General features: G+C 38.9%; 1 protein-coding gene across 7 annotated transcripts in view; it reads right to left on the reverse strand.

The window, feature by feature from the left end:
- Window positions 1-16,027, reverse strand: part of STIL (STIL centriolar assembly protein) — a 77,082-nt gene that overhangs the window by 14,345 nt on the left and 46,710 nt on the right. For all 7 annotated transcript variants that reach the window (XM_042951059.1, XM_042951062.1, XM_042951060.1 and 4 more), the window contains 2 exons: window positions 13,322-13,487; window positions 9,966-10,197 (listed from right to left, as the gene is read on the reverse strand). In XM_042951059.1, coding sequence (XP_042806993.1) covers window positions 9,966-10,197; window positions 13,322-13,487 — 398 coding nt within the window. The remainder of the gene's footprint in view (window positions 1-9,965; window positions 10,198-13,321; window positions 13,488-16,027) is intronic.

The following is a 16,027-nucleotide window of genomic DNA, read 5'->3' on the forward strand; positions in this document are numbered from 1 at the left end:
GGAAGCCTTGGGTGGCTTAGCTGGTTAAGCATCTGACTCTTGGTTTTGGCTCAGGTCATGAGATCAAGTCCCATATTGGGCTCTGCACTGAGCATGGAGCCTGCCTGCATAAGATTCTCTCTCTCCCTCTCCCTCTGTCCCTCCCCTGCTCACACACACGCTCTCTCTCTTTGAAAAAAGTAAAAAGAGAAAAAGAAAACATAGATATATATGCTCGTTTGTGCAAAAGAAATACAGGAAACCTGGGTGGCTCAGACGGTTGGTTAAGTGTCTGACTTAGGCTCAGGTCATGACCTCACAATTTGTGAGTTCGAGGCCCACGTCGGGCTCTGTGCTGACAGCTCAGAGCCTAGAGCCTGCTTCAGATTCTGTGTCTCCCCCACTCTCTCTCTGCCCCTCCCCTGCTTGCTCTCTGTCTCTTTATGTCTCTCAAAAATAAATAAACGTTTAAAAACCACAAATAAAATCAACCAGAATACGGAGGGACCCCCAAGTGGAACAAACAGTAACGAATCAACCTAATGATATTACAAACAAATAACCACATAAGGAAGTGTGGAAGAAAATAACCTACCTAAATAGCTATGGAAAGAGGTATTTCATTGGATACTGTACGGTTAAAGGTAAAAAGAATTATAAAGAAATATACTCTAGTAAATCCATTTCAGAATTCTTAAGCAATTCCAAAACTACTTTATGTGTACACTAGAACTAAACAAATAAGTATAGTGTACATGAAAGCCAGGTTTCTCACTGTTAGGAAAAGAAGGTATAAATAAGAAAAAGGGATGTGTTGGACTGGAATCAGAGGATTGGTATGAAGTCAAGGATTTTCAAATATAGATAGATACATATAGAAATAAATATGGGGGGGGGGGGTGTATCCTAGATAGGAGGGCCTAGAAGCACAGATACAAAGTAGCAATGAGTACACCTAGTGCCCAGATCTTGACTTCTAAATATGTTCTCTGGTACTACTGCTCCTGGTTTCTGTGTTTGAATCCAGGGTTGGGGCAGGGAAAATACAAGGTGGGCCTGGAACATCCTGTGGTGCCAAAAAATAAGAACACACGTGAAAGAGGATGGGGGCTTTTCCAGAGGTAACAGAAGCCAATCTAAAAGAATTTCCAAAGACCAGGGCGCCTGGGTGTCTCAGTCGGTTGAGCATCTGACTCTTGATTTCAGTTCAGGTCATGATTTCCCACGGTTTGTTGAGATCAAGCCCCATATCAGGCTCTGTGCTATAGCACAGAGCCTGCTTGGGATTCCCTCTCCCTCTCTCTCTGCCCCTTCCCTGCTTGTGCCATGCATGCTCACTCTCCCTCTCAAAATTAATAAAATAAACACTTTAAAAAAACATCTAAAAGAGTTTCCAAAAACCTAAACTGGAACAATTTGAGCAAATAAAAATAAATAATAATACTTTGAATTATAACTCTTAGAATAAAAGTAATGCCCAGGAGTACACACTGACACAAACAAATGAATAAACACATAAGAAGAAAAGGAAAACAGCTTTTCCTTACAGAAGAAATCCAATTTACAAATGTAGAAGGAATGGGGCGCCTGGGTGGCTCGTTTGGTTGGGCTTCCAGCTTTGGCTCAGGTCATGATCTCAAGGTCCTTGAGTTCAAGCCCCGCCTCGGGCTCTGTGCTGACAGCCCGGAGCCCGGAGCCCGGAGCCCGGAGCCCGCTTTGGATTCTGTGTCTCCCTCTCTCTCTGCCCCTCCCCCGCTCGCACTCTGCCTCTCTGTCAAAAATGAATAAACGTTAAAAAACATTTTTTTTTTTAAATTTTTTTTTTCAACGTTTTTTATTTTTTTATTTTTGGGACAGAGAGAGACAGAGCATGAAGGGGGAGGGGCAGAGAGAGAGGGAGACACAGAATCGGAAACAGGCTCCAGGCTCCGAGCCATCAGCCCAGAGCCTGACGCGGGGCTCGAACTCACGGACCGCGAGATCGTGACCTGGCTGAAGTCGGACGCTTAACCGACTGCGCCACCCAGGCGCCCCAACGTTAAAAAACATTAAAAAAAAATGTAGATGGAATGAGGAAAATACAAAATCATCAGTAATTAATATTGGGTATTAATTACACCTCTGTCTCTGTCTCAAAAATAAATAAATGTTAAAAAAAAATTAAAAAAAAAAAGATACAATTCTACATTTGGTTTGTTTTTCTCAAATATAATTTGATTAAGAAGTCTGAGATCCTAAAGAAGGAATAATACAATAAAAATACAAGGCACAAATTTTTTTTTTTTTAATATTAGAGATTATTTTTTTATAGGTTTTTTTTTTTTTTTTTTAACGTTTATTTACTTTTGAGACAGAGAGACAGAGCATGAACAGGGGAGGGTCAGAGAGAGGGAGACACAGAATCTGAAACAGGCTCCAGGCTCTGAGCTGTCAGTACAGAGCCCGACGCGGGGCTCGAACTCACAGACCGCGAGATCATGACCTGAGCCGAAGTCAGCCGCTTAACCAACTGAGCCACCCAGGCGCCCCACAAGGCACAAATATTTTAACAAATAATAAAATTTACAAATAGAGATTATTATAATCACCATTTGGCTTCTCAGACACAAAGACACACTGTTCTTAAAACCAGAAAGGAGCTCTCCAAGTCACCCACTCCATCCCTTCCTCAAGATAAAAGTACATTTAAACCAGTAAAGACACCAGTGAATTTATCCTAAACTTAAAAGAACTTCGGTGTAATTATGTTGTATAATTTCCTTTAGTATTCAAATCTGGTGTAATTAATTAATTAAATACCGAGAATTAAATCTTAAAAAAAAAATTTTTTTTTAGTATAGTTGACACACAATGTTATATTAGTCTCATGTATTATTAGTTTCAGTATATTAGTTTCAGGTAAATCTTATACACAGAAAAAAAGCACATGTTTAAAAACCTTAAGTGGGAGAACTATTTGCAAATTATGCATCTGATGAGGGGTTCATATCTAAAATACATAAAGAACTCTAACTCAACAACAAAAAATCAACCGAATTAAAATGGGCAAAGGGCATTTCTCCTCAAAGATGATATAAAATGGCCTACAGGTATATGAAGAGATGCTCAACATCAGTAATCATGAGAGAAAAGTGCAAGTCAAAAACAATAAGATATTACCTCACACCCATTAAGACTACCACTATCAAAAAAAACTCCAGAAAATAACAAGTGCAAGTGTTGGCCAACAAAACCCTTCGCACTGTTGACAGTTCTGTAAAATGGTTGCATCCACAATGAAAAACAGTATGGAGGTTCCTCAAAAAATTAAAAGTACAACTACCTTGTGATCCTACAATCTCACTTTTGGGAATATATCCAGGTGGATCGAAAACAGGGTCTCAAAGAGATATTTGTATACCTATGTTCACAACAGCATTATTCACAATAGCCAAAAGGTAGAAGTAACCCAAATGTTCATCGATGTGTGAATGGATAAACACAATGTGGTATATACATACAATAGAATATCACTCAGTTTTAGAAAGAAGGAAATCCTGTCACATGCTACAACATAAGTGAAACTTGAGGACATTATGCGAAGTCAAATAAGGCACTCATAAAAAGACAGATGCTGTATGATTCCACCTATACAAGGAATCTAAAGTAGTCAAATTCAGAGAAATAGAAAGTAGAATGATGATGACTACCAGGGGCTGAGGCGGGAGGAGAAAGGGGAGTTGTTCTTTAACGGATATAGAGTTTTGGCTTTACAAGACGAAAAAGGTCTGGAGATCTGTCTTACAACAATGTAAACATACGTAATACTACCCAAGTGTACCTTTAAACATTAAGATGGTAAATTTTATGTAAACGTATTTTTTAGCAAAACAACAAATACCTTAAATGATTTCTTAAAACAAATACAATTTCTTATTCTGCCAATCAAAGCTCTCCAAAATTTGGTAGCCAATTTGGCTTTTCAGCCAATTTCTCACAATGTCCCGTTTTACTTCTAAACAAAATGGATAACTAATAATACTCTAAATTCAGCCCATATATTTTAAGTCCCCAGCGCAGTAGTTCTCAATCTTGGCAACACAACAATATTACTTGTATTAAGTAATAAATAAGTAAGTTTTTAAAAAACACAACTGTTTGGCCCGCACCCTTCAGAGACGCTGAACTGGTGAAGGGCCCAGATATCTATCTGCACTTTCAAATGCCACGGCCTCAAGAATTATTGCTTGAATGCATCTATGTTGGCACACTCTTGTCAAACCCTTATCTGCTCTTGAAGGGTCATCTTAAAAGTCTGCTTCCTCTAAAACCCTAACTGGATATGTTCTCTTGCTTCTTTTAGCCACCATTAGCACTTCCTTTTATCTTTTATGTCACATATATTCTCATTTATGATACAGTCATCTGTGTGTTCATCATACTTTGGGCAAATTTTTTAATCCGGGCCTCGGTTTCCTCATCCATGAAAAGGGAAAAATGATATCCACTTCCCTGGGTTGAAAAAAATGACACAGGATTAAAGGAGATACAAAGTGCCTAGCACAGTACCAGACAATCATAGTGGGCGAATCATAAGTGTTAGTTCTCTTTATCTCTTGTTGCTTTCCCCTTATTCCCCAAACATCAGATTGAACCTTTTTCTTCAACCATGTTAACTAATTTCACTTTAGTGAAAACACCAAACCTCTTAAATGTAGAAGCAGAAATCTAGTCTTTATAGAGATTTTATGGCTTTTTGGGAAATTACTTGTTCTGAGCAGGATTTTTATCATCCAAACAGTTGCAAAGCACTTTATTTTTATGGAGAGTCCATGTCAGTTACTGAGTTTGCCTTACTCCATCTTTAGCTAGATGATAAAAGTAATTAGGCACTAAGGCACTGTTCTAAGTGCTTTACATATATTAACTTATTTAATCCTTACAACAACCCTATGAGATAGGTGTTTTTATTCTCTCCATTTACAGATGAGAAAACTGAGTCATCCATAAATTATGAAACCTGCCTACAGTCACACTGCTGTGATTCAAATCCAGGCAGTCTGACACCTGACCCCATGATCTTAATCATAATCACTCTTCCAAACTGCATTTTCAAGAATCTTAAAATATCTGTTTAGGGGCACCTGGGTGGCTCAGTCGGTTGAACATCGGACTCTTGATTTCAGCTCAGGTCATGATCCCAGGGTCATGGGATCAAGCCCTGTGTTGGGCTCCACACTGAGCCTGCTTGAGATTCATATTCTCTCTCTCTCTCTCTCTCTCTCTCTCCCCCCCTCTGCCCTTCTCCTTCATTCATCCTCTCCCTAAAATTAAAAAAAAAAAAAAAAAAGACCTACATATGCGTATCTGTCTTAGTGTTTAACATAGCAAGCAAAAACAAAAGAAAAAGAAAAGAACCAAAACATTAAAGATTTTAACCTCAAAAGATTTAAGATTAAAACAAAATTTTATTTTATCTTTTTTTTTTTTTAAGGTTTTATTTTTGGGGCACCTGGGTGGCTCAGTCAGTTAAGCAGCCGACTTGATTTGAACTCAAGTCATGATCACATGGTTCATGAGTTCAAGCCCCACCTTGGGTTCTGTGCTGACAGTGTAGAGCCTGCTTGGGATTCTCTCTCCCTCTCTCTCTGTTTTTCCTCCACTTGTGCCCTTTCTCTCTCTCAAAGTAAAGAAACTAAAAAATTAAAAATAAAGATTAAAAAAATTTTTTTTTAATTTTAAGAGAGAGAGAGAGCACTCATGCACAAGTTGGGGAGAGGGGCAAAGGCAGAGGGAGAGAGAAAGCAGGAGAGAGGAGCAAAGAGAGAGGGTGAGAGAGTCTTAAGCAGGCTCCATGCTCAGTATGGTGCCCAACTCCAGGCTTGATCCCATAACCCTGGGCTCAATCCCTCAACCCTCCCTCAACCCTGGGATCATGACCTGAGCTGAAATCAAGAGTTGGAGGCTCAACTGACTGAGCCCTCCAGGCACCCCTAAAAGATTTTATTTTTAAGTAATCTCTATACCCAAAGTGGGGCTTCAACTTACAACCCCGAGATCAAGATCACATGCTCTACCGACTGAGATAGCGAGGCACCTCAAATCAAAATTTTACAAGATGACTCTAGGGCACCTGAGTGGCTCAGGCATTAAGCATCTGACTTCAGCTCAGGTCACGATCTCACAGTTCATGAGCTTGAGCCCCACATCGGGTGACCTCAAGCCCTGCTTCAGGTGAGCACAAGCCCCACTTCTGGTAAAAACACAAGCCCCAGGTTTAGGGAAAAAAAAAAGGAGCACCTGGGTGGCTCAGTCGGTTAAGCATCTGACTTCAGCTTAGGTCATGACCTCATGGTTTATGGGTTTGAAACCTGCATCAGGCTCTGTGCTGACAGCTCAGAGCCTGGAGCCTGCTTCAGATTCTGTGTCTCCTCCTCTCTCTGCCCCTCCCATGCTCATGCTCTGTCTCTCTCTGCCTCTAATAAATAAACGTTAAAAAACAAAAAACAAAAAACAACACAAGCTCCAGGTGAGCCCCGTTTCTCTCCCTCTCTCTCTCTCTCTCTCTGCCCCTTGCTCACTTTTGTCCTCTCTCCAAAACACAAAAATAAAAATAAAAATAAAAATAAAAGATGAGTCTAATAATACAGCAAGTGGTATACCCAAAGAATTTTTAAAAATGTTCTATTTATTTTTGAGAGGGTACGAGTGGGGCAGGGGCAGAGAGAGGGGGACAGAACATCCGAGGTGGGCTCTGCACTGACAGCACAGAGCCTGATGTGAGGGTCAAACTCACAAACCGCGAGATTACAACCTGAGCTGCAGATGGACGCGCCACTGACTGAGTCACTCAGGTGCCCCCAAAGTATAACTTCTAAAAGAAAAATAAGGATTGTTTCACATGAAAGTCTATAAATACCACTACTCTTCAGCGGCAAAAAGCTTTTAATTACCAACTTTCCTTCAAGGCAAATAAATTTATCCCTCATAGACTGCTTTAACATCAGAAAGAGAGATCCAGGAAGACATCCAAGGGGGACAGGGAACCCGGATGGCTAGGTGCCATGTATGAACATTTAGCAGTGGGAAGCACATCATGAATCAGACCACATGTTTGGGAAGAATCCTACAGAAGCACCAAAGCCACTATGGACAACAATGGAGACAGTATTTAATCCAAATCAATACATTATGCTGAACAAAGATCAGATTTATATCTAGCTATGTGTTGGAATCAATAGAGCTGATTAACTGCTCTGAAAAAGCAATTAACTAACATTCTACTAATTAACTGAGATATGTTTCAAAAGTTAAAAACCACATTGGATTGGAGATGTTTAAAGTTTTGACTTAGAAACTATTTCAGGGGGAAGACACCCATAATGCTAGAAAGAAGTCTGCAGTTTACAGAAGTCCAGAAGGAGAAATAAGGATAACCATAGTTCATTCCTTTGTTCTGTTTCTATAATTAGTCCAAATAAAATGTGGATTTATCTCGGGGCTCACCTTAAATTGCTCTTTCTATCACAGAACTCATATAAGTAGGTAACATGGGGAACCATACACTAGGTCGAGTTCTAAAGACACAGAATATGGTAATCAGAATAATTAAAAATGTCAAATATTATCACAAGGCTTATAATTTAAAAAAATAACCAACTGTCCGCCCCACGCCATCCCACCACCAAATTCACCTCTTTTAACTGCTGTTGCATGTGGTGTGTTACACCTACATCATTCCTCTACTGTCAAGATGCACTCTATGTATTCTACACCTGATCCCTTCCGGCACTTCCACAAGTCCAAGTGCCTTCACCTCCTCTGGCCTTGACTATACTAATTGGTTTCCCTACTTCCATTCTAAACCCCTTTAGTTCATTTGACACAAAACAGCTATTTAAAAAACGAAAAATCAGGGGTGCCTGGGTGGCTCAGTCGGTTAAGCGTCTGACTTTGGCTCAGGTCATGATCTTGCAGTTTGTGGGTTCAAGTCCTGCATGGGGCTCTGTGCTGACAGCTCAGAGCCTGGAGCCTGCTTCAGATTCTGTGTCCCTCTCTCTCTCTGCCCCTCTCCTGCTCAAGTTCTGTCCCTCTGTTTCTCAAAAATAAATAAACAGTAAAAAAAAAAAAAAAAAAAAAAATCAGATCACACTACTCTATTGTCTAAAATACACCCAGGCTTTAATAAGCATGGAGTAAATTCAAAGCTCCTTTCTACATAATGCAAAGCCCCCACATAATTTGGTTCCTGCCTGTATCTCTGACCACAGTTCCTAAGCTCTCTCTCCCTCGGTCACCATATCTGCTGATGAGAGAAACAAAGGCAAGAGAAATGTAACATAAGTTAAATCTCTTTACAGCTTGCAGCCCCCTGATAGACACCTGAAACCTGCAGAGTGTGACCTTCCTCAAGCAACTCATGGCTGCCTTACTTCCTTAATGTTTTTGTGTTATTAAAGACTAAAAATAAGAGTAGCCTTGTCTTAACAGTAGCTAGCCCCTCAAGGTCCTGAAAGCCTTGGTTTCAAATTCCTTAGAAACTACGCTATCCCTAACCCCACTAACTTAAAAGTATATAATCAGTCACTCCTCACAACCCCAGTGCAGCTCTTTCTGCCCACAGGTTCTGTCCTGCTGCTGTAATTAAATCACCCCTTTGCACCAAAGAGGCCTCAAGAATTCTTTCTTAGCCGTTTGCTCAAGAACCCCATCATAGCCACAACGGCTTTCCTAATTGTTTCTTGAACAGTCAAGCTCATGCATACCTCAAGGTCTACACTTGCTATTTCCTCCACCTGGAACACTCTTCAGATGTTCTCATGGCTGGCTCCTTCTCATCATATTAGGCACTGTTCAGATGTTATCCCTCAGCAAAGGCTTCCTTCACCATGCCCTACTTAATATATCCCTCGCTCCCATGCCACCATCCCAGTCACACTCCACTTAATAACCCTGGTTCTTTTTTTCTTTTTAATGTTTATTTATTTATTTTGAGAGAGAGAGAGAGAGCATGTGCATGAGCAGGGGGAGGGGCAGAGAGAGAGGGGAGAGAGAATCCTAAGTAAGCTCTGCTCTGTCAGCACAAAGGCTGATGCAGGGCTTGATCTCATGAACTGTGAGATCATGAGTTGAGCAGAAAACAGGAGTCAGACGCTCAACCAACTGAGCCACCCAGGCGCCTCCCTGGTTTATTCTCTTCAGAGCAGTAATCATTATATGACATTAAATTATGTGTTACTTATATGGTTATTGTTTGTCTCTTTTAAGTCATGAAAATTCCATTAAGTTAGCAGCTTTTCCTGACCTACTGCTCATCTCTAGGGCTTCATTCTATGGCAGCACATATCAGAAGCTCAAAGATATTTGAATTTGTTTCCTAATTTCCTGAGGATCTTAAGTTACTTTGAAATCCTTGTTTAATAAAAAAAAAAAAAATTCATAATGAAAAATTTCAAACACAAGAGAATAGTATAACAAACTATTATACACAGTTTTGTATCTTGCAACTTGCAACTTTTGTATATTTGCTACTTGCAACCAATCTTATTCCAATTATCCCCTTAGCCATTTCATCTCCCACCAGATTATTTTGAAGTAAATCTCAGATAACATTTCATATATAAACACCCAGTCTGTATCTTACAAAAATAAATTCATAGATATATAAATTTTTGCAATATGCAGAATCTTTAAAAATTCACAAAATTCAGGGCCCATCTCCATCTGGGATCTAGCTATCAGAATCTACAGTGAGGCCTAGGCATATGTATTCCTGAAATTTTCTTCAGATGTTCTGATTCAGCTAGATTGTAACACAACCAAAGATTGACATCTGGGAATGGTTCTAGAAGAGTCAGAATTGTCGATTACATAAGAACCATCTAAGGAGAGCCACTACAGCTGAAAATACCATTTACAAAACAAAGTTTCTGAGTTAGAACACCAAAAGAATATTAGAATTTAAAAAGAAAAACAGGAGGATGAATACTGAATCGAAGACACCTTACCTGGATACAGAAAGTGGCTGATTAAATTCTTCTTCCGCAGCAATGTTGCTCTCTTCAAAGCTGGGAATATCAACTGCTTTTAATGAAGATGCACTACCTGGAGGACTTGTGACTCCATTATTAATATCAACAGAAAAATTCATGTCCTCACTGGAAATCTTTGTATCATCTTGCCTCAGCTGAGATTCAGGCTCTTGACCATCGCCTGCTGCATTCCAAAACAAGCTGGCACCTAGAGGTTAAATGATGAGCCAGATACTGAAACAAATATTCTACTATAAAAATAAACCTCTGACAAACCTCTAAGACTAACTCTATTATTTTAACACTATTACCTAGAAATGTCTTCAGATTATATTTTTTTCAGAAATGCCATAAAGAGGTTAGGTGAAAAGACAGAAAACTGGTGCACAAAGGTAAAGGGGACATTCTGGGCCCTCTCTTCAAGATGTGTGGCTCTCAAATGATGTGTTTTACATATTAAGGTTCTGAATATGATTTGGGGTGTACGTATGTGTACTGAAAACTGCTGTTATGAAAAACAAGGGAAAATAATATAAATACAAATTCCTAGGCTCTGTGATTTTTATCCTTAAACACGGTTATTTATGAGACTACTCAGGGGCATATCAGGCAAGTATTAAGAATCAAATGTTTCCCAAACTTTATGGAGCATTTGCACAATTATTTGCAGAACTATTTACATTTACTCTTATTGGCTTACTGTTTTTCTTTAAATCAACTCACTTTATTTTTACCTAGCTTCACCATTTCTGTGAAACCACAGATTTGATGTGCTGTATTTTTCCACTACTCTTAAGAATAAATGTATTTACAAAATATAAAACATTCATCTTTAAACCATCCCAAATTATCTTTTGAATCTGAGTGGTATGCATTCCACAACTTGGGAAATACTGCTATGCATAATGACTTAAAGAAATAGTTAAAATCAAAAAGTACATCCAAGTCAAAATGGTTTCTACTTTGAGGGTCAACCTGGGCGATTAAAAAAAAAAAATTAATAAATGAATGATTTAATTTTGTATTCATAAAACATTAAAACCTGTCTTAAGAAAGGACAATTATAAAAAAGTTACATGAGTGCTGCTACTCTTCTGGAATATTTATCAATATATACCTTCAGGAAACTAAGTATCATTGTAGAAGAAACATGTTTCTAAAAGTCACTTATTCTAATGATTATTAATAACGCATTTTTCTGCATATAAGTAATAACCACCCTAGATCATCCAAGCTGAATTACTGAATATGAATCTATGCAGTTTGAAAATAATTTCAGAATGTAAGTTTAAACATGTAAATTACTTCATTCAATGATCTCTTATTCAGCACACATGATTCAGGCATCATGTTAACTAATGAGATACAATAGTGAATAAGGTAGTGTTTCAGATCCCCAAAGCTTATGGATGAGAAGCAACTGTAATATAGTAAGTAGAGAGTTTTATAGGAGCAAACATAGATGTTTGCTATCTATGTACGTTTGGTTAGCTCACGATACCCGCAGCTCCTTGTCCACCACCCCTCTACATTACACACACACACACACTTTCTCTGGGGACTACCACCCCTGCAATTAACAAAGGTAGGACTCCAAAAGACATGTTCCTATTATGTGCTTCTCACCCCCCTTACCGCTGAACCAGGGATTAAACCCTAATCCAAACTAGGCCATTCAGGTTCTCTGCAATTTGAAACAAGACTGAAGACAGTAACCTGGTTTGTGTAACACATACCCTTTGGAGCTTTGGGTGAGCTGTATTTTAAGATGCAAAGCAGTGAAGAAAGAATGAGTAAATCAGCCACACACAATAGTTGAACAGTCCTAATGGTATTCCAGTTTCCAGTTCTAGTTTTTTCCTGAAGTCCAGCCCCATTCTTGGCCTTGGTTTTCATGAAACATCCTCATATCCTTCCAGTAAATTCCCCTTCCTTGCTTAAATTATTTCAAAGTGGTTTATATTACTTGCAGCCAAAGAATCTTGACTAATATTCAGTAATAACTGACTTACTGTACATGAGGTTCTTGCTCCCCTCCCTCCGTGCTCCCCTCCACGTGGATAGTTAACAAATGAGTTCAGAAATAGAATACAGAAATCTGCCTTCTTTCTTTTTTCTCCCTCTCAAATCTTTACTTTCCAGCTCAAATCTCCACCTGCTACTTTTCCAAGTCTTAGGTCATCAGCCCACCTCCACTCTTCTGATGTTTGAGTATCACCATCTTCATTTCCAAAAGCAGCTCAAATGCAACAGATATTTACACTGAACTCATCCTCTCTTCCCTGCTTCCCTAGGTCATCTAGGCTGAAAATCCTAGGATAACTTTTATTTTCATCTTTAATAAACTTTCAATATTAGAATAGGTCTAGATTGATAGAGATGATAATACAGAGTTCCTGTACACTCTCCTCACCCAGTTTCCCCTGTGCCATCTTATGGCACATTTTTCAAAATCAAGAAACCAACGTTGGTGCATGACAAAAATCTCCAGATTTTATTTGAATTTCACCAATTTTTCCACTAATGTCCTTTTTCTGTTCCAGGATCCAAACCAGGGTATTACACTGCAATTAGCAGGAGTACTTTTGAATCCTACACCTCCTCCACTGCCACATCCAATTAGTTACCAAATCTTATTAACACCCTGCACAACTCTTTCTCTTCATTATTGTCACCATCACTCTATGTACTAATAGGCATCTTGCTAGATCTTGGGGACACTCTTGAAGACATTCTTAAAGATCTCAAAGGGTCTGGTGATGAGCAAACATGCAAGCAAAGAAATATACATCATTTACATTATTAATTGATTTTTTAAAAAGACCTTCAATGATGCATACCAAATAAAGGAGACTTTCCTTTTTAAAAGATGTAATAAAGGCTCTCCATAAAATATTACAGTACTAGACAATTCAGAGCCTGTGTTTTCTCACTGTGCCCATACTATTTTCTCTACCCACCCTATTCCGCCATCTCTCAATTCCACCTACTAAAATCCTACATACCCTTCAAGGCCCAGAGTCAGTAACACCGCATAGATGAAAAAAACTTTCCCTGATCCCTCAAACCACAGATGATTTTTCTTACAAGAATTGGGTCCAGCCTAGGAATGTATCAAATACTATGTATGATGTCATGTGGTTTCACATTTGTTTTCAAATACAGTTCTCTTTCATGAAGAGTAAAATTACACAAAGACTTAAATAAGTGATAACTCTCATCACCCTGGTTTTGGTTCTATTTGTACCATGCACCAATTTCAACATCAAAATTTTAAAAGTAGATATGAAAAGCATTTTTTAAAATTCCTTCCAAATAAAAAAAACAATTACCTGTGCTCACAGCAATGCTCACACTTTTCCTCATGTGCAAGCCAGGAGAAGACTGTGCTTCCATGGAAACCAGCTCCATCTGTCTTGCTGCTTGTGCCGTGTTTTCAACAGAGGTTGTCTTAGGGGAACAGGGCTGCAGAGACTGTGCCTCCAATAAACGCTGAATCTGTATCAATTAACAACACATTTTAAACTGGCCATGGAAGTAATCACCAAATTGCAGTGGAGTTTAAAAATGAATTACAAAGTGTCCCAATTACAAATAAGTGGCTTTTAACTAGATTTTTTTCACATTTCAGTTAGATCATACCATAAAACTTATTCAATGCAGAAATCACTATCCTTCATTATTAAGACCCACTTAAGTGGGCTAAATGTAAATTTTATTTTATTTTACTATTTATTTATTTATTTTAGTTTTTGAGAGTGAGCGTGAGCAAGCAGGGCAGGGGCAGAAGGAACAGGAGAGAATCTTAAGCAGGCTCCACTCCTAGCGAGGAGCCCAACATGGGGCTCGATCTCATGACCGTGAGGATCATGCCTTGACCCAAAATCAAGGGTTGGACACTCAACCCACTGAGCCACTCAGGCACACTTTTATTATTTCTTTTAAAGTAAACTCCAGGCCCAACGTGGGGCTTAAACTTATAACCCCAAGATCAAGAGTTGCATGCTCTACTGACTGAGCCAGCCAGGTGTCCCATGGCTAAGCATAAATTTAAAAGTGAAACACAGGGGCACCTGGCTGGCTCAGTCGGAAGAGCATGTGTCTCTTGATCTCGGGGTTGTGAGTTCAAGCCCCATGCTGGGTGCAGAGATTACTTAAAAAAAAAAAAAAAAAAAAAATTAATAAACCAAAAAAAGTAAAAACATGAAGGTATTTAGATTGACATTCATAACTTTAAACTTGTGTAAAAAAGCCTAAATGTTAGGACTTCAAATAAATATTTCAAGAGTGCCTGGTTCGCTTAGTCAATTGAGGGTCCAGCTTCGGCTCAGGTCGTGATCTCATGGTTCATGAGTTCAAGTCCTGCATCAGGCTCTGTGCTGACAGCTTGGAGCCTGGAGCCTGCTTCGGATTCTGGGTCTCCCTCTCTCTCTGCCCCTTCCCACTCTTTCACTGTCTCAAAAATAAACATTTAAATAAATAAATAATAAAAATTTCATTCCTATTCCACCTACAAATCAAAAGTAAGATAAGAGCTACACTTAACCAAATATTCAACATTTTTACACAAGGTTCTTCTTATAAAGGTTAACCAGAATAGCCCATGTTTGGCTGTGCTAAACTGGAATTATTAGTTTTTTTTAATGTTTATTTATTTTTGAGAGAGTGCAAGGGGGAAGAGGCAGAAAGAGAGGGGACAGAGGATCCAAAGCAGGCTGTGCAGTGCCAACAGCAAGCCCAACGCGGGGCTCGAAGCCACGAACTGCGAGACCACGACCTGAGCCAAAGTTGGATGCTTAACAGACAGCCACTCAGGCACCTCACAACTGAAATTATTAATAACAGTAGTGAATACTTACTGTTTCCTGTTTACAAGATACTGTATTAAGAGTGTTTATGTAAGATTAATACAACCATCCCATGAAGAATGTACTACTATTTTTTAAATGACATTTTTTTTTTAAGTTTATTTATTTTGAGAGAGAGAGTGCTCACATGAGAAGGGGAAGGGCAGAGAGAAAAGGAGAAAGAGAATCCCAAGCAGGCTCCACACTGTCAGCACAGAACCCAACACAGGGCTCGAATTCATGAACCATGAGATCATGACTTGAGCTGAAACCAAGAGTTGGACACTTAACTGACTGAGCCACCCAGGTGCCCCAAGAACGTACTACTATTTTAAGTTTACTTATTTTGAGAGAGACAAAGCAGCACAAGTGGGGGAGAGGCAGAGAGACAAGCCTGACACAGGGCTCAAACCCACAAAACTGTGAGATCACAACCTGGGCCGAAACCAAGAGTCGGATGCTTAACTGAGCCACCCATGCATCTCAAGAATGTGCTACTATTAAACACACTTTACAGATAAAAAACTTGAGAAATTAAAAATAAAGTCACTTGCTCAGAACATGTAACTAATAAGTAGCAATGCTAAGGTTCAAACACCAAGTTTTCTTTACTCCTTTTAAAACTGAAATAGAATTCACATACCATTTAAAACTCATCCCTTTAAAGTATACAATTCAGTATTTTTTAGTAAAGCCACCACAAGTTTGCAACCATCACCACCATCTAATTCTAGAACATTTTCATCAATCCCCTGAAAAAACTCTGTAACCATTAGCAGTCACTCTCTATTGCCCATCCCTAGCCTCTGGCAACCACTAATTTACTTTCTGTCTCCACATATTTGCCTATTCTAAACATCTGATATAAATGAAACCACATAATATGTGGCCTTGTATTTTGCTTCTTTTACTTAGTATAACATTTTCAAAGTTCATCCATGTTGTTGTATCTACCAATACCTTGTGGCTGAATAATATTCTGTGTGTGGATATGTCACAGTGTGTTTATCCATTCATCAGTTGATGGGCATTGAGCTGCTTTCACTTTTAGCTATTATAATGTTACTACGAACATTTGTCTGTAAGATTTTATGTGCTCATATTTTTTCATTTCTCTTGGGTATATACTTAGGAGTGGAAGAGCCTCACTTTTTAAACACTGTGATTTTCTACTTCCCTGTAAATTACACT

Source organism: Panthera leo, chromosome C1 (assembly GCF_018350215.1).
Source record: "Panthera leo isolate Ple1 chromosome C1, P.leo_Ple1_pat1.1, whole genome shotgun sequence".
Taxonomy (NCBI): Eukaryota; Metazoa; Chordata; class Mammalia; order Carnivora; family Felidae; genus Panthera; species Panthera leo.